A 26,257-nucleotide genomic window follows, 5' to 3' on the forward strand; every position below is an offset into this window, starting at 1 on the left:
CCAAGTCGGCTACTGGTCTGGTTATATAAAACACACGTGACTGGTTGTCACACGAACAACCAGCCTGAAGACTGCATTTTTTGGTTTTGAACGTAATGTAGCAAGTAGATGGCCCAAATTGGTCCAATGTTTTTTCTCTGAAAACTTTTACACTTTTGATGTATTCGGTTTTATTGTTACATGATTTGTGAACCGTGAATTCCACCGTAGCATTCATGTTGTCCTCTCTGTTGCCAGTGACGGGGGTGCTCCTTATATCAAAAGATGGACCTGTGTGAAAAGGAACAGACACATGTGTTTGTACATGCTGCAAGCGATCATTAATCTTAATATTGCAGTGGATATTGTTGTTACAAGGCGTGAAGGGACGCCAATCTATATCTATATACGGCTTGTGTCCGTGTGTGTGTGTATGTGTGTGTGTGTGTGTGTGTGTGTGTGTGTGTGTGTGTGTGTGTGTGTGTGTGTGTGTGTGTGTGTATGTGTGTGTGTATGTGTTCGCGATGCACGGCCAAAGTTCTCGATGGATCTGCTTCAAATTTGGTGGGCATATTCAGGTACACCCCGGACACAATCTGGTCGATGAAAATTTTCAACACGTGCTCTAAGCGCGCAGCGCTGAACCGATTTTGGTTTTGAGGGTTTTTCTGTACATCCATTCCCAGTAACTCTTCCTTATCTTCTCCAGTGTTTTGCGCGTTTATCTCCCTTCCTTCGTTCCCGGCGAAGCCGGGTATTCGGCTCTACTTCTTCCCGGCGAAGCCGGGTGCCGGGTATTTGGTTCTACTTCTTCCCGGCGAAGCCGGGTACCCGGCGAAGCGGGTATTCATCTAGTAAGTCATATTCCTGTCCTACATCAGTCTGCCTGCACTTGTCGGGAGTGTTAGCTGCTTCTTTCTTTCTTTCTTTCTTTATTTGGTGTTTAACGTCGTTTTCAACCATTCAAGGTTATATCGCGACGGGGTTAGCTGCTTCGATCACCGACAAGATAATTACAATTCAATGAACCTCTGCACATTTTAGAATGCATGCCTTATTGTCTCCTCCACGTCCTCCTCCTCCTCTTCTGTATTATCACCATGTGTATCTCGTATATTACGTGAGTGACCAGATGCGTATCATTATTTTGGCAGCTTGCTTGCTTCGTGCATAGTTTCTAATCCATAAGTATACGTTTTCTTAATCAGCTGTGTATGCAGATTACTATCAAAATATCCAGCTTATCAGAATGTTCAGCCTTATTATTAAAACAAGAAGAACTGCCTCGATCGTCAAGTCAACAAAAATACAAAGCCTTGAATACTTACAGCCTTGGTCGCCGCCGATAAGTTCTATTATACACATAATGCCAGCAAGAATACGGTGAATCAAAAGTAAATGCATTATCTCTGTCAAATATGATTCGGAGTTTTACATTTGAATAACTGAAACGACGGACCTCAACTGAAACTCTTAGTGCAATGAACATGAGGAAACATAAACTAAACCCTTGCCAACTGGATTATTTCCGTGTGAGTTATTATACAAGTGCATCATTAGCCAATAGCTATCTCATTTGTACAATGTATCTTTCAATTCTGTTCGTTGTATGAGCAGTGACACACTGGTTGAGAACTTTCGTAAAAACAAATAACAAATAACACACACACACACATACACACACACGCACGCACGCACACATACACACACACACACACATATAGATATATATATATATATATAAAACATCAGAAATTGTGAAAGAAACAATTGAAAGTCAGCAGAGACTTTCTTCCGAGATTTGTTAAAATCTCTTAGCAGAGAAAGAGAGAGAAATAAGTATCCCTTCACAGACAGCCTATTATATAAATATATATATTTAGAGAGAGAGAGAGAGAGAGAGAGAGAGAGAGAGAGAGAGAGAGAGAGAGAGAGAGAGAGAGAGAGAGAGAGAGAGAGAGAGAGAGAGAGAGAGAGAGAGAGAGAGAGAGAGAGAGAGAATGACAATGACATTTCTTTATTTTACGAGGGTAACAGAATAAGCATTGGTATACTTTTTTGCATCTGGCCCTCACCCTAAAGAGGGACTAAATCTACTATAAAAACTACTACTACTACTACTACAATACTTACATAATTAGTAAAACAGTATAAGTTTATGTACATACGTGCATTATATGAAACATTGTAGTTTATACATGGGTCACTCTCCTGAAAACTGGTCAGATGTGTGACTTGAGTGCCCAAAAATAAAGTTAGTCAAAATTGAAATATTTTGGTGTGTTGGGTTTGTTTAACATCTCAACTTTCCAACACAAGGTTTTGAAAAGCAAGATAAACTTTTGGAAATGTTGTAATTTAAGATAATGTGTTGAAGGTTGCCTCGTCTCGCGTGTAACACAGGACACCATTAGAGGCACATTTGTACTCTTATCATAAAAAATACAAGTGATTATCATGCAATTTTCAATGAGATACAATAGAAATTGCTTCATAGAAGTACCAGAAGTTTCAAAATATACCATACACTTACATGATGGGGGGATTACTATGAGGACGCCAGATCAACCATTTCATCATTTACAGAAAACCTTTCCAGCAAGTGATCAGATATTGCTATCTGCAAAATTGTATGATTTAAAGAATCCCCATGAATACTTAAAACAGGAATATGGACATACTTTGAAAAATCTTGGTAATACATACAGATATTCATCAAATGACACAGAACGTCTCGCGTGTAACCATGGACACCGCAAACAAACACAGACACCAATATCAGTTAACCATGGCTTTATTTCAGTCAAAACGAAACAACTTATTATTGAAATGTGTGTCTGCCACGTCTGTCAAGAGTTGGGACAGGCAGCACCTCAACTACTTCCTCAAACTTCACAAGAGAGAGAGAGAGAGAGAGAGAGAGAGAGAGAGAGAGAGAGAGAGAGAGAGAGAGAGAGAGAGAGAGAGAGAGAGAGAGAGAGAGAGAGAGAGAGAGAGAAGAGAGAGAGAGAGAGAGAAAGAGAGAGAGAGGTTACAACACGAGTGTTTTTTTTTATATGGCTTGTATTTCAGTCAAGACCCAGGGGATGAATATCAAGGGACTCACGAGCAAACACACATTTGAGCACAATGTTTAAATATCAAAATAGTCAAATAATGCACAATCAACGACCACACATAGCTTCACGGAGGAGACTAAGGCTCACAGTTTCCTCGACGGTGATTACCGGAAGTTTACTGAACTTAAAGGAGTACTATCATCACGTGTCGACTACGAATACACAGTACAACGATGAAGAATTCAGGTCACTGAATTGACAGGCTGGCCTACACGCGGCATATAATATCGGCGGCTACACTGCCGAAGAACACACTGCACACTTTGCTTACGCTGGGTAAACGTAGTAGGACGATGCACAGAACTTGACTCTACAAGAAGACTACACGGGGGTGTGGACGAGTAGATAAACAGCATCAGTCCCAGCACCGATCTCCAACGTAGTGACAGTCGGCTACCCCACGGCGGCCTGCCTCGTCACATCAAGGTGACGTCCAGAACTTGACAGCTTCAAGTTTACAACAGGGCAGTTTAAAAGAACAAGGGAACAAGAACAATAATTTATTTCGCCATATAGCATAATTAACAGCCATTGTAATTTGTCCACAGCACAGCACCAGTCTCCATAGTAGTAGCGACAAACCCCACCGTGACGGCATCAATACACTAAATCAAACTAAAAGACTAAAAATGGACTATGCTCCCACAAATACAAAAAAGACAATTAATTCGAGAAGCTATTCCAAGTCGTACAGATACAAAAAGTATACTGCCGGTAACAACAGGTAAACAAAACCTAGACATTCTGTCAAGGTACTGAACCAAACAGCTACAAAATGCAAAGCTGTTTATTAAACAATGGCATACGCTAAAGCATGACCTATACATTCAATAACAAAACATGATTTCGCTCACCAAGGATCTCGGTCCAAGGGTCTTAGTTTGTGTCTCTCACATCCAACGATGTTTACCCAACAGGTACAACATGCAGACTGACTTGTTTAAAGCTGGACACAGCCAGGTAAATAAAGGAACGGCTCACATACACGCATAAGGATTCAAGATTCACGTGAATTTAGCAAAACACGACAGTTATGATACTTCAATTGGGTTTGTCAACACAGCGCTGTATCCGCACAGGTGTATGAAATAATAAATCCGTGGCAGCCACAACGCTGAGTAACAGTTCATTTTACATTGTATAAGTAAAACTTTCTAAAAATGAACGAGAAATTCATTTAGAACATTTTATTCTGCACATTTCTATCTTTCAGAGTACTGTTTGACAGCTTTCTTCAATATTCATGAACTTTTTCTGACAAACGATGTCGGAACCATTCAAAATGGATGATTAAAACAGAACACGAAATAGTCGGATTATCTCCCCTGCAAGTTGCAAACCAATCTGCAAACCATTTTCAAAGCTGGAGCCAGCGATAGCAAAACAGGTGAAACTCTGCATGCTGTGGCAGTCTCAAATCTTCAATTATTTTATTTTGTTGAAGGCAACCTTTTTCAAATGTGGTTCCTCCGCCGCCGTAGCAATGGGCTTTTTCAGATCAAGCCACAATATCAGTGAAATAACACTTAACCTTACTAGATGTGATTGTGTTTAGAAGTTTAAAGTGATCCACAGTGTCCATTCAAATGTTCTTGCTCATAGGGGATGTATTTCTCCTAAGGTCAATGACCATTTCCTTTGTATTGGTTCTTTGTTATTACTTTCCTTTCAGGGGAAAAGACCTCCAACCTCTCATCGATACTGTGACTTACCAGATAATGATTCGGATAGGACTATCTTCAGCAGCATAATTGCACAATTGCACAAACACGGGGGGGTAAAAATTCGACCAAAATCGTGTTTCATTGTGTTTAGAAATTTAGATGAATAATGAATCCGACATATGTATACGATCACGGTATGGAGTCACATTTTCCCAAAAAACACGCGGAAAGCTTTTTTTCGCCAGCATTATATTGACACTGAAGTTTTTCTGTGGACTGATTGACGTCATTATACCTCAAATCAAGGTTGTTTGAGCCATGTTCATGGCACGCAGAGGATAGAACTGACATCGTATTGTACACCATTAGAACCATCTGAGTCTCAGCTAACTAAAATATCCATAAATAGTAGTATACAAACCTTCCTGTTATAATAAATGAGTAATATATAGGTCAGTGGGTCAATGTTGTTAGCAAGAAAAGGTGTGCGGAGCACATTTACAAGGCAGGATTGAACACATCTGAAGACTGAGCTGCCTGGTTCATTATTCTTATATACATGTGATCGGGGTGGAGTGGAAGGGGGAAAATAGGCCAGGAAGCATAAATGAGACGCCAAGACAGAGGTTGCGATAACGTGACTTTTAATTAACGTACACCAGAAAGTATACACCAGAAAGTATACACCAGAAAGCAGTATCTGATGACACATGAAAAGAAAAGAAAACATAATATAAGTCCATGGCATAACAAGTAAAAACGCACCATTCATACCAATGAATCCTAACCATACAGACATTCCACAATAAACCTACTATATCAAGTGAACAGAGGGGAGGGGGGTTAGAAAGAGCGGTTGGGAGACAGGACCTATTATCCTTTACAACACAATAGATCTCCGAGGACACGTCACGTCTGCACGCATTGAAGCGTGACGAGGGCCGATAATTTCAAGGTCCATACTACTACTACAAGTTACTAAGGGGAGGTTACTCTAGCTATGACGTCACAAGGCACGCTACGTCGTGAACAAAGACACTCAGCTGTCGCGGGAAACAAAATGGCTGACACACATACATACATACGTATACATACATACATACATACATATATACTTACATACATACCATAGCATCAATCATACGCTCATATCACATCACAGAACTGATTAAACATAGCAAATACAATAATACCAAAGAAACAACATCTACTTACAGTTCCTTCCTCAAAAAACAGCCGCACACAGCTCGTCGGAACTTGACTCGAATTACGATCCCGGTCGAAAGACACATCGCTTATATAAACCCAGCTCTAAAACGTTTCTCACACACACAAAGTCCCTTCAACAATCCTCGAATCAATCCTTCGCCAAAATACGGTTATAATGGCCCAAACTACACTACTTGCATTAAGACAGTAATCGTTCAATCAAAAGTTAAACAGCACAAATTCAAGATACGCACACTGATACGTCTTCACACTTCGAAATCACACCGGGTACTCTCCTAACCTACGCTATTATTCTGACTCACCCGCACACCCGTTCAAACAATCAACCAATAAGAAACCAGCCTCCATACACACCTACAATTAGCTACAACACACAATAATCCTAGCGGGAGACACAACTTGGGTCAGGGAAAGATAATAGACAGTAAAAGAGAGGGACAACAGTACATGTAATTGCCACACGGCTACATACATTAACCATTTCCCGAAAGCTCCTTTTACCGATTCTGATAAGGATGACACCTACACCCTTCAGAATGCCATAGCGTCATTGTTAGAGAAAATACATCAACATTACTGAACGATTGTTCTTTTGACTGACATACATGTGTTCAGTTTTAGTTAATTTGTTGTTGATTTTAACGCACGAACCGTGATTTTGTGAAATGAAGTGCCTGTCCCGCTATAGGGGCACTCATTGACATAGCGACGTCTCGTGAGACGATGTTTGATGCTCCCTGTATTAGTCTGTGGATGGTCTGTAGCGCTTTGTGTGACTGTAGAGTCAGGTCATCGAACGACATGTAAAACAAATCCGTTTGCTGAATGTGGAAAAAGAATGAACGGCCTTTTTAAGTCTATAACAGGTTGTATCATAAGCAATCTCAACAACAAAATATTCACTGGAACGTATCTGCTTTTTTATGACGGGTAGTATATTATGCTGAGGAAGAGGCTGATGATGGGACCACGGTGGGTGCGGTGTTTGGAAAAGATGGCGAGACCGCTGCTGCGAGAAGTGCTGCACCGCTGCGTATCCCATCTCTTGACACCACGATCTTGAACTGAAACATTGAAAGTGCATGCCTTTAAGAACCACTTTGGTGCATTTTAAGAAAGCTTTTGAAACATCGTTTTAAGTCCAGAAGGAAACAATTTTACACAGAAACAATATACTAATGCGCATATACCAAGACATTGTGTCTTTCTATCTGTGTGTGTGTCTGTCTCTTTTTACATTTAGTCAAGTTTTGACTAAATGTTTTAACATATAGGGGGAATCCAGACGAGGGTCGTGGTGTATGTGTGTGTGTGTGTGTGTGTGTGTGTGTGTGTGTGTGTGTCTGTCTGTGTGTGTGTGTGTGTGTAGAGCGATTCAGACTAAACTACTGGACCGATCTTTATGAAATTTAACATGAGAGTTCCTGGGAATGATATACCCGGACGTTTTTTTTCTCGATAAATACCTTTGATGATGTCATATCCGGCTTTTTGTAAAAGTTGAGGCGGCACTGTCACACCCTCATTGTTCAATCAAATTGATTGAAATTTTGGCAAAGCAATCTTCGACAAAGGCCGGACTTTGGTATTGCATTCCAGCTTGGTGGCTTAAAAACGAATGAATTAGTTTGGTCATTAAAAATCGGAAACTTGTAATTAAAACTATTTTTTTATTAAACGATCCAAAAATAATTTTATCTTATTCTTCGTCATTGTCTGATTCCAAAATCATATACATATGTTATATTTGGATTACAAACAAGCTCTGAAAATTAAAAATATGAAAATTATGATTACAATTGATTTTCCAAAATCGATTTAAAAACAATTTCATCTTATTCCTTGTCGGTCCCTGATTCCAAATACATATAGATATGATATGTTTGGATTAAAAACAAACTCAGTAAGCTAAACAGAATAGAGATACAGAAAAGCGTGTTTTCCTTCTCAGCGCGACCACTACCGCACTATTCTGCATGGCTTCTCGATTTCACTGCCTTTGCCATGAGCGGTGGACTGACGATGCTATGAGTACAGTCAAACACGCTTAAGCCGAACTCGCCCGGGGAATGAAAATTCGTTTCGCTTATCCGAGTTTGTGCATATCCGAGTTCGGATAAGCCAAAACTTTCTCGAGAAATTACCCTGCAGTTCGGCTTAAGCAAGTTTTTTTCAGGATAAGTTGTAAAATCACTTGGAATGTTTCTCTCTCTCTCTCTCTCTCTCTCTCTCTCTCTCTCTCTCTCTCTCTCTCTCTCTCTCTCTCTCTCTCTCTCAGTCTCTCTCTCTGTGTGTGGTGTGTGCGTGTGTGTGTGTGCGTGTGTGTGTGTGTGTGTGTGTGTGTGTGTGTGTGTGTGTAAATGAATAAGATCAAAACTTAGTGACAAGTTACAAGTGCTTTCTTCAGTGGGGCTTTATCAATACCCCAAAGCCGACTGTAAAAATAAAGGCAATAAATTAAATCACCAAAAGAATAGATGCTTTCACCAAAAGAATTGCTTAGTTAGCAAAAGATATTCCAACAAAAAATCGGATGTTTCCACCCACAAAATAGATGCTTCTAGCAAAAAACCAATTGATTTTACCAAAAAAAGAAATGAGACTTGCAAAAGAATTCTCAACAAAAAAACGATTTATTTCAACAACAAAATAGCTCCTGTCAACAAAAAATATAAAGTTTAGTGTACTTTCAGAGACAAAATAGTGTCACGCCATATCATAATCATAATGATAAAATCAGTGTACAGAGCAGACAAGATCAGTGTGTTCACTGCCTGATAAGCGCTGGTCTCGACAACTTTGGGCGCCCGCGCTTTCGCTTCTGGCCGATTGGGATGGTCTTGGCCTGGGCAGGGGGGTTGGTCACCTCCAAACGAATCTCCATGCCCATTGAATGATGACACACGTAGCACTTGAGGAACTCCGGACAGTTGCAGAAAAACTGATTGTTTTCGTCGATCGTAATCTTCCACACCGACCTCCGACATGTGGCATACTCCTCGAAGTCAGCCCAGGACGATGATTCAACCTTTTCTTCGGTCTCTCGGATGGCAGTCTTGAGCTCCTTTTCCAGTGTTGAAGATCCCACGAAGATCGTGTTCCCAGTCTTCAGCAACTCAGCTGGTGACGTTGCCCACTGAAGCGCTGTTGTCCACATTTTTAGTGTGCGATGTGGTGCTTCGGCAATCTCGGTGTGCCTTCAAACTCCAGTTTCAACTGACAGAATCTGTGTCCTTGCTTGATTCAGCTGAATTTGTGATCACAAATCACCTCTGCTTAAGCGAAATCAGTGAGTCAAAACAATGACCACCACTCACACTGTGTTTCACTGTGTTGGAGAATGACTATCCATTTCTTTTGTTGAAACTATATTTTCTTTTGCCTGAAGTAGTCAATCTTTTGCCTGATTATATTTTCTTTTGCCTGAGTATATTTGCTTTTGCCAGTTTATTTTATTTTTTGTTCAGACAGCAATTCTTTTGGCGGATCAAAATTTTTTTTGGTACTTTAATTCTTTGTCACTCAAGCCATCTTTTCTTTTGGTGAAAGCATCTATTTTTTTGGTAGAACCATCTCTTCTTTTGGTTCATTAAACGGTGAAAACAGTGACACATTTCAGAAACCAAACCAAAGATTCCACAAGCAACTACGCTTTTGTTAAAAGGATTTCAAGTAAATCATAATAAATGTAATGTTTAATGAAACCCTCTCCATTAAAGAAAGAAAAGAAACAAAATTAGACAATTTGTCTCTGTAGTCATAAATCAAGATCAAATCTCCGTAAACATAGATTGTAGGCAAATGTTTTGTTTTGCTGCATGTTTATTGTGGTTTGATCTTCACCACTCGCTCAAAATAAGCATATACATTCCTCAGGTAGATTTGCTTTTCACACAGATCTGTTTCTTCTACACGTCATCAGTTTCCCCGCATACTCAAAAACAGGTGACGTGTTCGTTTCCGTAGGATAAGTAAAGCCGTGACGAAATATGTATTTCTTCCTGACGTGTTTTTCAAGCAAAACACAAAAAAAGTCTCTCCGACAGTGTTTAGAGTTTGGCTTATCTGTCAAAATCACGTTTGAGATATCCGTGTTTGAGTTAGCTATTTTTTGACAGAGTTTGGCTTATCCGAATTAGAAATAGTCTTACAAAGAGGGGGGTCTGGCGGGGAATTGGTTTTGGTTTCTGATATCCGAGTTTTTTGCTTAAGCGTGTTTCGTTGAGGCGAGTGCGGCTGTATACGGTCTTGCTGAAAAATTGCATTGCGTTCCGTTTCATTCTGTGAGTTCGACAGCTACTTGACTAAATGTTGTATTTTCGCCTTACGCGACTTGTTGTTTATCTCTCTCTCTCTCTTCTCTCTCAGAGTTTACTTAAAGATACTTAAAAACTTAAAAATTGTTGAACAAATGAAACTGTTTATTTAACATTTAAGTCAAATACTGATAATGTTCTTCCGCAGACTGGGAATCAAGACAAGGGAAGGTGCATGCGTGTGTGTGTGTGTGTGCGTGTGTGTGTGTGTGTGTGTGTGTGTTCGTGCGTGCGTGCGTGTGTGCGTATGTGTGTGGCTGTCTGTGTGTAAACAGCGATTCCAAGAACACTAGTGGACAGATTTCATAACACTTAAATATTTAGTCTTCCGTGTTGGTCTTCGGGTTTAGGCTAGCCAAGCTTTGCTAGTCTCAGTCTGACTGATCCCGTGGTTTCAGTGTTGACATTCTTGTTTCAGGCCAATAATGTGACTTGCGGTTTTGATGTCGCTTTACACTGTTTGTCACGATTTAGTGACATGGTCACGATTTAGTGACATGGTACGAGGAAGAGTAACTCTGTCGGGTGCCTTTCTCGAATTGCGACAGAAAGCGCCTGTTGTAATTTCTGTCAAGGGTTGTCGGTTTTTGCTGACAGCGAACACGGGTATTTTGTGTCGCACGGATTTCACGGGGTTGATTTCTGGTGTCGAGGCAGAATTGTCGATAACTGAACTGGGGTAGTGACAAGGTGAGTCACGTGTTTTTGTCAAGTTTGTCTGTCTGAGACATGTTAACTACACACTCGAAAACTCAGCGCTGGGGAGAACGGTCGGTGTCTTATATTTCCTGCTAGTTTGATGGACTTCATCGCTTTGATTTCTGCATTGATATTCAACGCGCCGCTCTGCATGCACAGGAGGGCTTCAGGAAACTACAGTTTGAGACCACTTTCTCTCCGTTCACATGCGGTCTGACGTTGACGGGTCGTCAAATTTCTCTGCGCCGTGCGTGAAAGTAATGTCACCGCATAAAGGCTTCGGCAAGAGGGTGATGGGGTATCGCTGTTGACGAACAGGTGCCATTCAAAGGAGGAAGCGGTTTTCGCTTCAATGAGAGTGCTACCTACATAGGCTTTTGAGGTAATAAATCATTATTTAACGCTGTTGACGAGTCTGTGTTTGTGGAATGAAATACTCTCTGTTGTTCTTTCCAGGTTAGCGCATAATTTGCTCTTTGTGACGCTAAAATATTAATCTGTATATGTTTTTTGCAGATATGGAGAGAAGGAAGGAAATGGCTGATTTGTTGTTTGTAAAAGTTCGTTTGTGCAGGCCCACGTGCTCGATGAGATATGTATAGATGACATGTTTAAAGGTGGAGGTTGAGGGGTAGCTTGACATGTTTAGTGTACCGAGGCTTTTTGTTGCAGCCTTTTTTCTTCTTCTGCTACAACGGAACGTTTCTGCTGCCTATCTGCGGGACGCTGTTAACTGCAGACGCTGTAACCGGGATCATCTGATGTAACCAGCTAACCAGCTAACCAGCGACTGGGTGTGGCGCCTGATGTCTCCACTGTTCCCTGCTTCGTCGCCACGCCAACCAGCACTTCATTCGACGGAGCAGTTGTGGAGACTATGAACTAATTACGGGCCGCCCACTCAGTGGCAAAAAGCTAAGTTGCACCATGTCTTATGCACCCTTATTACCACCTAGTCATCTGTGATATTCATGATTATACTCGAGTGGTGACAGCGTGGGGTGTGTGACACCTGCATAAATTAACACTTTTAGGCAGATCAGATATATTTCCTAACTATACACGGGATCAGCGTGTTACTATAATTTGTTATACTTTAACTGGCATTTTTGTCAGTGACCTCTTGGTATTTTACGTTTTGAACGTAAAAGAACATATTTTGGAGTGAAGTCTCGAGGGAGGTGGCGAGTTATTACATAAACAGGCGTCTGAAACTTATACTTTTGTTGTTTCTATTTAATTGTATGACTGCGAGAGTGGATCGTGGTGTGGTTAGTTAGTTAGAAGTAACTAACCGTTTCATAATCACCTTATGTGATATAGTGAAACGTGACACATGGGGGCTCGTCCGGGATTTACTCAGTTAATTTCCAACTGATAAAGACCCACCAATTAAGGATAACTAAGAGCAGATAATCTCGTCTGTGCTCGACTTATTTCTGCTTGGAACTACCCTTTTTTGTATAGTTTTGATCATATACCACACCTTAAGCGATTCACATCTTGCAGGAAATGTAAATTGTAATTTGTGAGCTATTGTATGCGCTAACTGTGATTATTTCCCTTTCCTTTGTTTGTGAATCTTTGTTGTTGTGCGTTCAGAGTTTTCCGTTGCAGAGAGCTGAGCAGGGTTAGCGGATTTGTTATTCGTTTTGCTCAGTGTTCTCTACTTTGTTGTTTCGCATTCTGTAACAGGTTACATTTCTACCGTCTTGTTTTTACTTGGATTTTTCTCCATATTTTGACTTTGTTGGAATTGGGGGGGGGGGGGGGGGGAGGGTCCGAGGACTTTTGTCCTAACCACGGCTGTGGGAAACACTCTGTTTCACCGAAAAAAGCAGCCGATAAAGTAGGCCACGGCTGTGGGAAACATTTTGTTTTACCGCAAAAAGCAGCCATAAAATAGGCTACGCGTTTTGTTCTACACCGTTTGGATTTTTCTTCTGCGTTTTCCTGTTGCTGGATTTTTGTATCCATTGTTTCATCACCGCGGGTTCTAGCTATAGCTGCGTTAGACTTACCTTTGTGATAAAGCTTTTCTAAACTAACCATGGCTGCAGAGGGATCTCTTACGAAGAGATTAACTTTCGAAACTCCTGGTAGTGAGGAACAGACAGAGCAAGATGCACGCGCTAGAGCGCGTAGCTTGGTTAAACGCAAGGAGCTGGAACGTAGGGAAGATTTGGAGCGACAGACTAGAAAAGAAGAAGCCGACAGACTGGAACGACAGGCCGAACGTGAGAGACAGGACAAGAAAGACGAACTTGACAGACAAGAAAGGGAACGACAGGTCGAACGTGACAGACAGGACAAGAAAGACGAACTTGACAGACAAGAAAGGGAACGACAGGCCGAACGAGACAGACAGGAAAAGAGAGACGAACGTGACAGACAAGAAAGGGAACGACAGGTCGAACGTGACAGACAGGACAAGAAAGACGAACTTGACAGACAAGAAAGGGAACGACAGGCCGAACGAGACAGACAGGACAAGAAGGACGAACTTGACAGAGAAGAAAGGGAACGACAGGTCGAACGTGACAGACAGGACAAGAAGGACGAACTTGACAGACAAGAAAGGGAACGACAGGCCGAACGTGAGAGACAGGACAAGAAAGACGAACTTGACAGACAAGAAAGGGAACGACAGGTCGAACGTGACAGACAGGACAAGAAAGACGAACTTGACAGACAAGAAAGGGAACGACAGGCCGAACGAGACAGACAGGAAAAGAGAGACGAACGTGACAGACGGGAAAAGAAAGAGCAGGCGGATCGCGATCTCCAACTGGAGCTAGCTAGGCTACAGGCAGAGAAGGGTACGCTTACTCAGACTACCGCGCCGACGTTTGTTACTGACCGAACGAGACTGCCGACGTTTGACGACGACAAGGACGAGCTTGACGACTTTCTACGCAGGTTTGAACGTATTGCATCTGACCAGAAGTGGGAAGGAGCCACGTGGGCTAGCCGCCTCAGCACTTGTTTAAAAGGACGCGCATTGCAGCTCTACAACGCTTTGGATGACGACGAGGCAAGGGACTATCAAGCCCTGAAGAAGGCGTTACTCCAGCGCTTCAACCTGACTGCTGAAGCCTACCGACGTCGTCTGCGGAACAGCAAGAGACTGAGCGGCGAGCTGAGTCATCAATTTGTGGCACGTCTGAATCTCTACCTGCGGCGCTGGGTGGAGATGGCCGAGAAGAACTGGACAGTCGAAGACCTGGCCGACCTTATTGTAATGGAACAGCTGATGTCCAGCCTGCGACCTGAGGTGGTGACTTTCGTGCAGGAACACCAGCCAAAGACTACCCAGGAGGCAGCAGACTGGATCAGGGTACACGAGGACGCCCAGGCGATCTCCGGCAAATCTTCAGGCTCACGGCCGGGCAAGTCAGGAAATTCAGGTTCTTCAGGACCCAAGGACGGGAAGGACGATCAGGGACATAAGGGATCAAGTTCCAGGAACGACATCCTTTGTTTCTACTGTGGCAAGCGGGGCCACGTCAAAAAGGACTGCCATAAGCGACAGTCTGACCAGAAAGGCGTGCATTTTGTTGGCAGTGAAGAGTTCAGGGACGTCACGAGCACTTGTACTATTCTGCAACTCTGCGTTCCGTGCTCCAGGAAACACTTCCAGCCGCATTGTAACGTCTACGTCAACGGAGTGAAGGGCGAAGGTCTGCGAGACACTGGGGCAGACATGATAGTGGTTCGGGCGAGTCTAGTTCCGGCTATGGCCTACACAGGAGACAGTATCAGAGTGAGAATGGCCGAAGCATCTCACGCTTACGACTTGAACACAGCCGTGATCAAGGTCTTAACACCGTTGTTCACGGGGACCATTGTGGCCATCGTCATGGACGATCCTCCATACGACCTGCTCATCGGGAACCGTGTTCAGTTTGTGGACGGCGTCATCAGGGAGGTTCCCGTCTACCGGACTCCCGACGTCATCTCAGTGCTCACGCGGGCACAGGCGGAGCAAGAAAACAAACCTCTCAAACCCCTACCTGCCGCACGAGCTGCCCTGGGGAACGTGACCCCCGCGCTTCTCGCGAAGGCTCAGGAATCTGACCCGACACTAGCAACTCCTCGGGAGCACGCGAAGTCGGGAAAGGTGAAGCTGACCGGGAAGCATGGGAAGTCAAAGTTCCTCAGGGAGAAGAAGCTGCTTTACCGTGAGCTTTCAAACAGGTTGTCGTGCCTCGCGAGTTTCGCGAGGGTGTCATGGCAACGGCACACGACTCAATTCTTGGAGGTCATCTTGGCACCAAGAAGACCACGGACCGTGTGTGGCGCCACTTCTATTGGCCAGGCATCTGTACGGATATCCGACGGTTCTGTGCGTCATGCGACAAGTGCCAGAAGGTGGTTGCCAAAGGAAGGGTGAGGCAGGTCCCCTTAGAAAAGATGCCGCTCATCGACGAACCCTTTCGTCGGGTGGCAGTTGACATCATCGGGCCCATCTTGCCTGCGTCTGAGGACGGAAACAGATACATCTCGACCATGGTGGATTACGCCACCCGAAATCCAGAGGCGATCCCTCTGAAATCGATCGAAGCTACGCGAGTAGCTGAAGCACTGGTTACCATGTGGTCCCGGCTGGGAATTCCATCAGAAGTTCTCACCGACAGAGGCACTCAGTTCACGGGAGGAGTGATGGCGGAGGCAGCATGACTGCTATCGCTTGAGCAGCATTTCACCACTCCTTACCATGCTCAGTGCAACGGACTGGTGGAAAGGTTCAATGGTACCTTGAAAACCATGCTGAGGAAACTAGCTCAGGAGAAACCCCGCACGTGGGACAGGTACATCCCAGCACTGCTTTTCGCATACCGCGAGGTTCCTCAGGAGAGCTTGGGTTTTTCCCCATTTGAGCTGTTGTACGGCAGACAGGTACGCGGTCCCATGGCTATCCTGCGTCAGGCTTGGACAGACGAAGAAGATCCTGCGTCAGGCTTGGACAGACGAAGAAGATCCTGCGTCAGGCTTGGACAGACGAAGAAGATCCTGCGTCAGACTTGGACAGACGAAGAAGATCCTGCGTCAGGCTTGGACAGACGAAGAAGATCCTGCGTCAGGCTTGGACAGACGAAGAAGCTGACGAGGAGGTGCAAACGACAGCGACCTACATCGTAGAACTCAGGAACAGGATTGAAGAGACCTGCAAACTGGCTCAAGAAAACCTGGGAAGAGCAGCACAGCGTTACGCGTGAGGATTCGACCGCAAGGCACGGCCGCGCAGCTTCAAGATTGGAGAACGAGTGTTGCTACTTCTACCTGTCAAACACAACAAGCTACAACTGCAGTGGCAAGGACCTTTTGAGGTGACAGCGAAGGTGGGCCAGAACGACTACCGGATTGTGATGAACGGGAAACCACGCCTGTACCACGTCAACCTGCTGCGCGCCTATGTGGAAAGGACTGCCTACGGGGAGAAGAACAAAGACGAGAAGGAAAAGGACAAAGAGACAGAGACAGTTGCTGTCGTGATGGACGAGACAACGGATGAACAGGGAGAAGGTCGTGTACCGTTTGTCCGCTGGAGACTAGTGAGAACTACACGGACGTGCACGTCTCACCTGATCTTGGGGACGACCAGCAGGCGGACCTGCAAGAGATCCTGAAGGATGCGACACGTGTCCTTACAGATATACCACTTCAGATGCATCTAGAGGAATTTACCTTCGACTTGCTGGAGAAGCAGCCAGTGAGGACGAAGCAGTATCCCATGCCTCATGCACAGAAAGAGGTGGTCAGGAAGGAAATCGCCGACATGACGAAGTTGGGCGTCATCGAGCCAGCGAACTCTCCCTACAGTTCACCAATTGTACTTGTGAAGAAGAAGGATGGACGCGTCAGGTTCTGTGTCGACTACCGGAAGCTGAACAAGATTACGGCGTTTGATGCGGAACCCATGCCTGATGTGGACTACCTCTTCAGTCACTTGGCCAAGGCCAAGTATTTTTTCCAAACTAGACCTCACCAAGGGATACTGGCAAATTCCTGTTGCAGAGGAAGATCGCCCAAAGACTGCATTCACCACTCCATTCGGCCAGTACCAGTGGACAGTCATGCCTTTTGGACTACAGAATGCAGGAGCCGTCTTCACTCGCATGATGAGGAAACTTTTGGAACCACTGAAGCGCGAGGACATCAGCAGTTTCATCGACGATGTGCTGATCGCGACTGAGACATGGACTGAACATCTCGACGCCCTGCACGACATGTTCGGAAGGTTGAAGGACGGAAATCTTGGAGCTAAACCGTCAAAGTGCTACTTGGGATTTCGGGAATTGGCTTTCCTGGGTCATGTTGTCGGCGAGGGATTGCTCGTTCCAGAGGATGACAAGATCCAGAAGATTTGGGAGGCGGAGCCACCGCGCACTAAGAAAGAAGTCAGGTCTTTCCTGGGCCTTGCCAGCTTCTACAGACGCTTCATCCCGCATTTCGCCGAAATCGCACTTCCACTGACCAACCTTACCAAGAAACTACAACCGACGGTTGTAGTGTGGACTGAGGAATGCAGCTCCGCATTCAACACACTAAAGAGGCGACTCACCAGTCAGCCTATACTCCGGCTACCAGACCTGAAGAAGGACTTCGTGCTGAGGACAGACGCTTCAGGGAAAGGACTTGGAGCAGTGTTGCTTCAGGAGACGGAGGGGTTTTTGCACCATGTTTGCTTCGCCAGACGTAAGCTGACCTCGGCCGAGGCAGCATATGCAACGGTTGAGCGCGAGTGTCTCGCCATTGTCTGGGGCATTCAGAAGTTCGAGGCGTACCTTTACGGACGACCTTTCTGTCTGGAGACGGACCATCAACCTCTGCAATACCTTCAGGTTGCAAGGTTGGCAAACGCCAGACTTATGCGCTGGGCGTTGATTCTCCAACCGTACCAATTCACGGTACGCGTCATTCCGGGCGACAATGTTGGAGCTGATTTTCTCTCTCGGGCTGTAGAGTAGAACATGACTGAGAGCGAAACCGAGGTTTCGTCTTGAAGAGGGGAGGTGTGTCACGATTTAGTGACATGGTTCGAAGAGTAACTCTGTCGGGTGCCTTTCTCGAATTGCGACAGAAAGCGCCTGTTGTAATTTCTGTCAAGGGTTGTCGGTTTTTGCTGACAGCGAACACGGGTATTTTGTGTCGCACGGATTTCACGGGGTTGATTTCTGGTGTCGAGGCAGAATTGTCGATAACTGAACTGGGGTAGTGACAAGGTGAGTCACGTGTTTTTGTCAAGTTTGTCTGTCTGAGACATGTTAACTACACACTCGAAAACTCAGCGCTGGGGAGAACGGTCGGTGTCTTATATTTCCTGCTAGTTTGATGGACTTCATCGCTTTGAGTTCTGCATTGATATTCAACGCGCCGCTCTGCATGCACAGGAGGGCTTCAGGAAACTACAGTTTGAGACCACTTTCTCTCCGTTCACATGCGGTCTGACGTTGACGGGTCGTCAAATTCTCTGCGCCGTGCGTGAAAGTAATGTCACCGCATAAAGGCTTCGGCAAGAGGGTGATGGGGTATCGCTGTTGACGAACAGGTGCCATTCAAAGGAGGAAGCGGTTTTCGCTTCAATGAGAGTGCTACCTACATAGGCTTTTGAGCTAATAAATCATTCTTTAACGCTGTTGACGAGTCTGTGTTTGTGGAATGAAATACTCTCTGTTGTTCTTTCCAGGTTAGCGCATAAGTTGTGACGCTAAAATATGAATATGTATATGTTTTTTGCAGATATGGAGAGAAGGAAGGAAATGGCTGATTTGTTGTTATAAAAGTTCGTTTGTGCAGGCCCACGTGCTCGATGAGATATGTATAGATGACATGTTTAAAGGTGGAGGTTGAGGGGTAGCTTGACATGTTTAGTGTACCGAGGCTTTTTGTTGCAGCCTTTTTTCTTCTTCTGCTACAACGGAACGTTTCTGCTGCCTATCTGCGGGATGCTGTTAACTGCAGACGCTGTAACCGGAATCATCTGACGTAACCAGCTAACCGGTTAACCAACGACTGGGTGTGGCGCCTGATGTCTCCACTGTTCCCTGCTTCGTCGCCACGCCAACCAGCACTTCTTTCGACGGAGCAGTTGTGGAGACTATGAACTAATTACGGGCCGCCCACTCAGTGGCAAAAAGCTAAGTTGCACCATGTCTTATGCACCCTTATTACCACCTAGTCATCTGTGATATTCATGATTATACTCGAGTGGTGACAGCGTGGGGTGTGTGACACCTGCATAAACTAGCACTTTTAGGCAGATCAGATATATTTCCTAGCTATACACGGGATCAGCGTGTTACTATAATTGTTTATACTTTAACTGGCATTTTTTGTCAGTGACCTCTTGGTATTTTACGTTTTGAACGTAAAAGAACATATTTTGAGTGAAGTCTCGAGGGAGGTGGCGAGTTATTACAGAAATAGGCGTCTGAAACTTATACTTTTGTAGTTTCTATTTAATTGTATAACTGCGAGAGTGGATCGTGGTGTGGTTAGTTAGTTAGAAGTAACTAACGGTTTCATAATCACCTTATGTGATATAGTGAAACGTGACACTGTTTTCTAAACTAGGACAAATTGCAAGGATGCTGAATTAGTAATCCATTCATTCGGATGATCTAACAAGTCGCGTAAGGCGAAACTACACCATTTAGTCAAGTAGCTGTCGAACTCACAGAATGAAACTGAACGCAATGCAATTTTTCAGCAAGACTCGTAGCATCGTCAGTCCACCGCTCATGGCAAAGGCAGTGAAATTGACAAGAAGAGCGGGGTAGTAGTTGCGCTGAGAAGGATAGCACGCTTTTCTGTACCTCTCTTCGTTTTAACTTTCTGAGCGTGTTTTTAATCCAAACATATCATATCTATATGTTTTTGGAATCAGGAACCGACAAGGAATAAGATTAAAGTGTTTTTAAATTGATTTCGAAAATTTAATTTTGATAATAATTTATATACTTTTCATTTTCAGAGCTTGTTTTTAATTCAAATATAACATATTTATATGTTTTTTGAATCAGAAAATGACGAAGAATAAGATGAACGTAAATTTGGATCGTTTTATAACCAATTGGTTTTTTTTACAATTTTCAGAATTTTAATGACCAAAGTCATTAATTAATTTTTAAGCCACCAAGCTGAAATGCAATACCGAAGTCCGGGCTTCGTCGAAGAATACTTTACCAAATTTTCAACCACTTTGGTTGAAAAATGAGAGCGTGACAGTGCCGCCTCAACTTTCACGAAAAGCCGGATATGACGTCATCAAAGACATTCATCCAAAAAAAGAAAAAAACCATCCGGGGATATCATACCCAGGAACTCTCATGTCCAATTTCATAAAGATCGGCCCAGTAGTTTAGTCTAAATCGCTCTACACACACACACACACACACACACACACACACACACACACACACACACACACACACACACACACACACATACACAACGACCCTCGTCTCGATTTCCTCCTCTACGTTAAAAAACATTTAGTCAAAACTTGACTAAATGTAAAAAGATCAGTGAAAGTCATCAGACATCCCCATGCTTATTTTGATAAACAATGTTTGCACTCACTTTCAACTTGGGGTTCACAAGCTCGGAGGCCCTTTTTTCCAAATGTTTCAGAAATTCAGAATGACTCTCATCGATGTCTTCTTCTATGGCGACAGAGACCTCAGGTACATCCAGAAGATTAATTAGTGTCGCTACACCTGAAAAATATAAAACATGCATACATTTTAGAACCAAGTCAACACATGGCTTTTAACAGTGTTGGGCGGTTCATCATTAGAATAATAGCATGTTGTGAAGCCTGCTCAGGGATGGCAGAATCAACCGCCAAGGGCCAGTATACAATCCGAGGGGCTATAGTAGAACCATAAGGCCAGTAAAAATGTGTGTCACTTGCACAGCAATAATATTGAGTTTTATTTTTTTCAAAGACAAATAAGTAGAGGCTACATGCGGAGTCTTAGTGATTATTCAAAATAATGGTCGAAGTTAGCAGATCATGAAAAATGCGAGCTTCAGCGAGCTTTCTCATGACCGCGAACTGAGACCATTATTTTTTAATAATCACTGAGACGAGGTATGTAACCTCTTTCTTCCTCCTTTCTTCAGTTATTCAAAGAAAACAGGAGTTTTTGTGTGGAAGTTTGATCGAATCCAATTCACTCAACCAGTCTACCTGCGCAGGCGATTGAATAATGCGCAGTTGTATAGTTCAGGTAAAAACAGTCAATTCTGTTAACACTTCTTGTCAGTTTCCCTGTTTTGAACTAAAATCAAGTACACTGTTATGTTGTTATTCTGCTGTGGCAGTAAAGGCAGATAGTGTGTGTTCTGTTCATGTTTTGGTATCGCTTAGGAAATGTTCTTTCTTCGAATGGGACAAGCAGACAAACTTGTGCACCCGTGTTCCAACGTTAACAACTGTATGAATGTGAGCTTGGGAACGAGTTACGGTACACATGCACTTGTGTGCATCCGTGTGAACTCGTGGTACCTCTATACTATCGGGGATCCATTAAGGTTTCCGAGACTGAGTTTCATTTCTATTGAATTGGTCTCGCGGAATAGCCGATTCTAAAATTTGCATAGGTAAAACGATCGTTTTTTTGGTACAAGCCTCTGGAGTAAATTTTGTGATTAATGTTTTTGTGAACAAGAAACAATTGACAGGTGGCTTTGTTCCATCTCCTTTTTTCCCTCCGCCGCGATGTAAAGTTGAATAGTTGAAGGTGACGTTAGGCACTAACTAAAGAAAGTGGGGCTGCCTGACACCCCTCGAGTTGAATGGGTTAATCTTGTGACACCGGCGCGCAGGATGTGGACGCTGGGACTGTGCTTTTGCTTGGAATCTTTGAGGGAAGAATATGTGTATTTGGTGCGGCGTGTTTTTAATGCCGTTATGTGACATGTCTGTCACGGCCAGAAATCTTTCCGGAATGTGAGGATTCTTTTGCTGGTAGGTTAAAACAATTTTCTTTCTGTAAATGGGTAGGCGGTGAAAAGAATAGTATGCTGCTTGGGGGGAGGATTTATTTGAATGTTCAAGTAGATTGTTTTGTGAGTTGGAATGGTGGGGAAGATTTTTGTGTGTGAATGCTTTAGAAGACCGTTGTTTGAGAGAACGGTATATGTATTGTAGGCATGTTATTTGGTAGGAATGATGTGTTTTGTTGTTTAATGAGTTAGCTTGTGGTATTTGCAATTGTTGATTTGTTTACGTATGCTTACGGCGTGCATTCTGTGGTTTGCAGGATGTCGGAGCGTGCGACGGGGTTCTAGTTAGATTCAGGTCTTTCTTTCTAGAGGGGTTCTTTTAGGTCTTTTTGGGTTTAGTTAGGTCGTTTAGTTAGGTCTTTTCTTTTTTAGTGGGGCGTAGATTTGTTTTTATAGACTAGGTTTTGTTAGTGAAGAGTAGTTAGATTTAGTGGAGAGATTTTGGTCAGATTTTGTTAGAGTTTTTGTAGATTTGGTTTTTTTTAAAGAATTGTTTTTTAGGTTGTTTTTTTAGATTTCGTTTGTTTTAAATTAGAGTCTCATTGTGGTTTTTTTGGATTAAAGTTGAGAGTGAGGATTTAGAGTAGAGTGTAGTTTGGGGAAAGGATTTGGTGTGTTTTAAAGGGTATCTTTAGGGAAAGAATGTAGTTTTAGAATGAAGAGTGAGAATATTGTTTTTTTTTAAGTTGTTTAGTCCTATACAGTGAAAGTTGTATTTGAAGATAAACCCCCGTTATCCCACATTTTCCCCATTTCATCGTATGGAATAAAAGAACCTGGGTAATATAACTTGTGTCGTCTGCTTAGTGTTTGAGTTCAGTACGAAAGAGGAAAGTAGATTGGCACACGGTTACATGAAGTTCAGTTTTCTGGGGCAAAATAGTGTATGAAACCGCTGTATGTTCTTTCAATTGATGAGATGTGTGCATTTGGTTGCGTGTGATCTGTTTATAAAATGAAATATTGTCGAAAACTAACCGTCGGATTGCAGTATTTTGTCCAAGCAACTCAGTTCAGAAAATTTGGAAGGGGAACTACTCTTGTTGTTAGACAGAGTACGAGAGTTACTTGCCTTGGGAGTTTGCTTGCACTCATAAGAGATCTAAAGCGAGTTTCTCTGCACTGATCGTTAGACTGTTTGGATTTAGAAAACAACCTAACTCATGGATTTATTATATGGAGATTAATGTGTTCAAGCCTGTAGTTGCCAGTTTAAATGCAGTATGTTTGTATTGTTTGGTCTAGAGATGTACATTTCGTACATTAGAGCGTTCAAAACTTTTCAATCGCTAAAGTAGTTCCCTCAAAGTCTAGCTCGTGAACCTGTGAGCTATCGAGGATTCAGGCCCGTTGTTGGGTAAGTGATTTTGGTTGTTGGGTAAGTTGCCGAAAAATAACTAGCACTACACGTTTACAGAGAGAAAGAAGCAGAGGGGGGAATAAACAATGCATATGCAGACAATAATGTCCTGGGCAAAATCGTCGTCATGATATCTGGACACGAGAACAGGCCTCCCAGTTGGATGTTTTATTCGGGCTGCGGACAGGCTACTGATTCCAAACAAGTATGATTATATGTATTATCATGTGAACGTGCCCAAACGCTGTTTTATAATTAGTGCATCGCCCAGCTATAGTCAAGGGTCAACCGGACGGGGTTGGGTTAGAGATGATGTTTTTCAGAAAGCTTATTCAATTTACAGCCGATGTTCGGAAAACGAAAAATGGCTCCGTTGTACCGCTTTTGAGTGTGGAGCGTCTTTGTAACCTAACCCCTATTCTACCAAAAACGCAGTTTTGGCGCAGGGGGTATGTTGCAAATAAACGTCGTATACTTCGTTTCGGCAAACAGACAAGTGTAAATTATACACTAAACAAAAGCTAAGGCTTTATTCTATCAGGCAATATACAAACAACATTCTTCCTATGGATACTTTTAGACATTAACCTGCGAGTACAACATTGTGTTGAGAAAATCAAAATATGTCATTCTTCCAAACGATAAGTGAAGATAATTCAGTCCCAGGTTAATATTGCAATCATACATACACACACAAGTCGATTTTTCTTATAGATGGACTGACTTGGCATCCATATTGGTTAGTTCCATTTGGCAGACACCAGCCATATGAAACAACATTGAGTCAATGTGCATCAGCTTCAAAAAAGAGAAAAAGATCGACTGGGGATAAAACCTGACATAAACACGTACAGCCCTGGAAGAAGATAGTTTTGTCCTGCCAGATGTCATTTGATGCAGCATACGAAAGATGAAACTGTTATAAGGAAATACGAGTTTTCTAATTTTTCACTTCCGGTTTTGCCTCATAATGTCGAATTATTTGTCTAAAATAAGTATTTTGCATTTTATAAAACTCGCATTTAATATATATTGACATTTTTTAAAACAAAAGTAATCTTTTATGAAGCTTTATGCATCTGATTATTAAAGGTAACCGTTTTAGACTTTTGACATGCAGTTTCGTTATGTACAAAATGTTTTTTAATTTGCTCCCTACCCGCCTTGAAAACATGACCGAAAAAGATGTATACATCATCAGAAAGAGACTCATTCACTGCTATGACGACCATTGTATGTGAAATTCTATGCTCAAAATGTAATTAGAGTGAATGATAAGTGATTGTAGCATTGGTTATATTTGGCATACCTGTTGTTCATTGCGTCAGCTTCAAATTTCAGAAAACGTTCATACATGTCTCAATGTCTTCATTTACTATGACAAAACAAGCTAAAATCCCCACAGCATGCCCCCAAAGGGTATGCAAGCAAATTACATTACACTAAAGTAAGCTAGGATATTTCTTTCTTCTTAATTTGCCTATTGGAAATGGTAGAAATGGACTTCTTATAAAGGGCAGCCCTCAGTCTGGGGGTCCCGTCGCGATTAAACCTTGAACGGTTCAAAACGACGTTAAACGCCAAATAAAGAAAGAAAGTCTGGGGGTACCGGTTGCCAAAAACATTATTAATTTTAAATTAATCCTAGACGTATCCCGGTTTCTTCAAAAAGTGCAAGTCTTCTGTTCGTAGTAGGCACTGCCATTGTTAAGTTAGTTACATTGTACGTTGAAGTGTATGCATTTGAAATTGCCGAAAACGCTGGATAAAAGTTATGTTGGATTAAATCGAAACCTACCCTTTACTGTAAATTAAGTCCTATGATTAGGGGGTATAGTTAAAGATTAAGGCATATGAACTCTCTTTGCCACTTATCTCATCAACAAATATACATATGAGTAGGTAAGCCATTGGAGATAAAAACCAGGAACTCTCATAACGGTGTCACATTAGCATTTTATTCAACTTCCGGTTATCTACTGGCTGATGCGCTATTTTCAGCTGTTCACACGTTATCTCAGGAAAAGCCTTTTCCAACAAAAGTGCATATGATTATGAAAAAAGTACATTTTGTTTTGTTTTTGAATCTTATGTAATGCATCGTCAATTCATATAGGTTTGAATTTGACGAAAATGTATTGTCAGGGTTTCATGTATCTGAAATGTACTTTTGTTGCATAATGTTCGTAGAACGTGTATTTAGATTAAACCTAAAAGACATCATTGTACGCTCAAAAGTAAATGTTTTACTGATCACAAAAAAGTTTGAGAATGTTTTAACAGCAATAAGCTACCGTATATATATGATTGCAAACAATGATTGAGTTATACTTCCGGTTTCTTGAGTCTTCCTATCTTTTTTCGAATTTTTTTTTCTAAGACTGGCACTTTGTAAAGGCGTGTTTTCAAAGAAATTCAAAATAATGTAATCCCTGTATCATACTGACGTGTTTGTTTTTTATTAGGCATCAAAAGATATGTATTTCATGTGGCAGAAAATCCTAGTGTACGCGATACGTTCGTTACTGTGACCCTACCCTGCAAAATCACACGTCAACACAGACCGGGGGTTGGTAGCTTTAAGTGCTTGTATACACCAATGGTTTTCACCAAGTGCAATTTTTTATCATTAATAAAGAAATAAACATATTTTGTACATCATTGCAACATCCAATTTGGCTTTGAGAAAATCATATTTCCATCCTTCGCTTTTCTAAGCAGTCAAAAGAGACATACGATTCAGCAGAATTAGGTCGTGTCAATGGATGTCCGTAGACTTAGTAATTTTCCAATGATGTTTTGTTGAACATTTTGTAACAAGAGCGGATATCACATGCAACAGGTTAATCACACTTTTTACATGAAGAAACGGAG

General features: G+C 42.6%; 1 protein-coding gene across 1 annotated transcript in view; it reads right to left on the reverse strand.

Moving 5' to 3' along the window:
- Positions 1-6,028: 6,028 nt before the first annotated feature.
- The window catches only part of LOC138974742 (hexokinase-like), a 63,074-nt gene continuing 42,845 nt past the window's right edge, over positions 6,029-26,257 (reverse strand). The window contains exons 12-13 of the mRNA XM_070347468.1: positions 20,593-20,729; positions 6,029-7,056 (exon numbers count right to left, since the gene is read on the reverse strand). Of these exons, the coding sequence (XP_070203569.1) occupies positions 6,931-7,056; positions 20,593-20,729 (263 nt within the window). The 3' untranslated portion in view covers positions 6,029-6,930. The remainder of the gene's footprint in view (positions 7,057-20,592; positions 20,730-26,257) is intronic.

The sequence above is a fragment of the Littorina saxatilis genome, linkage group LG8, assembly GCF_037325665.1.
Source record: "Littorina saxatilis isolate snail1 linkage group LG8, US_GU_Lsax_2.0, whole genome shotgun sequence".
NCBI lineage: Eukaryota > Metazoa > Mollusca > Gastropoda > Littorinimorpha > Littorinidae > Littorina > Littorina saxatilis.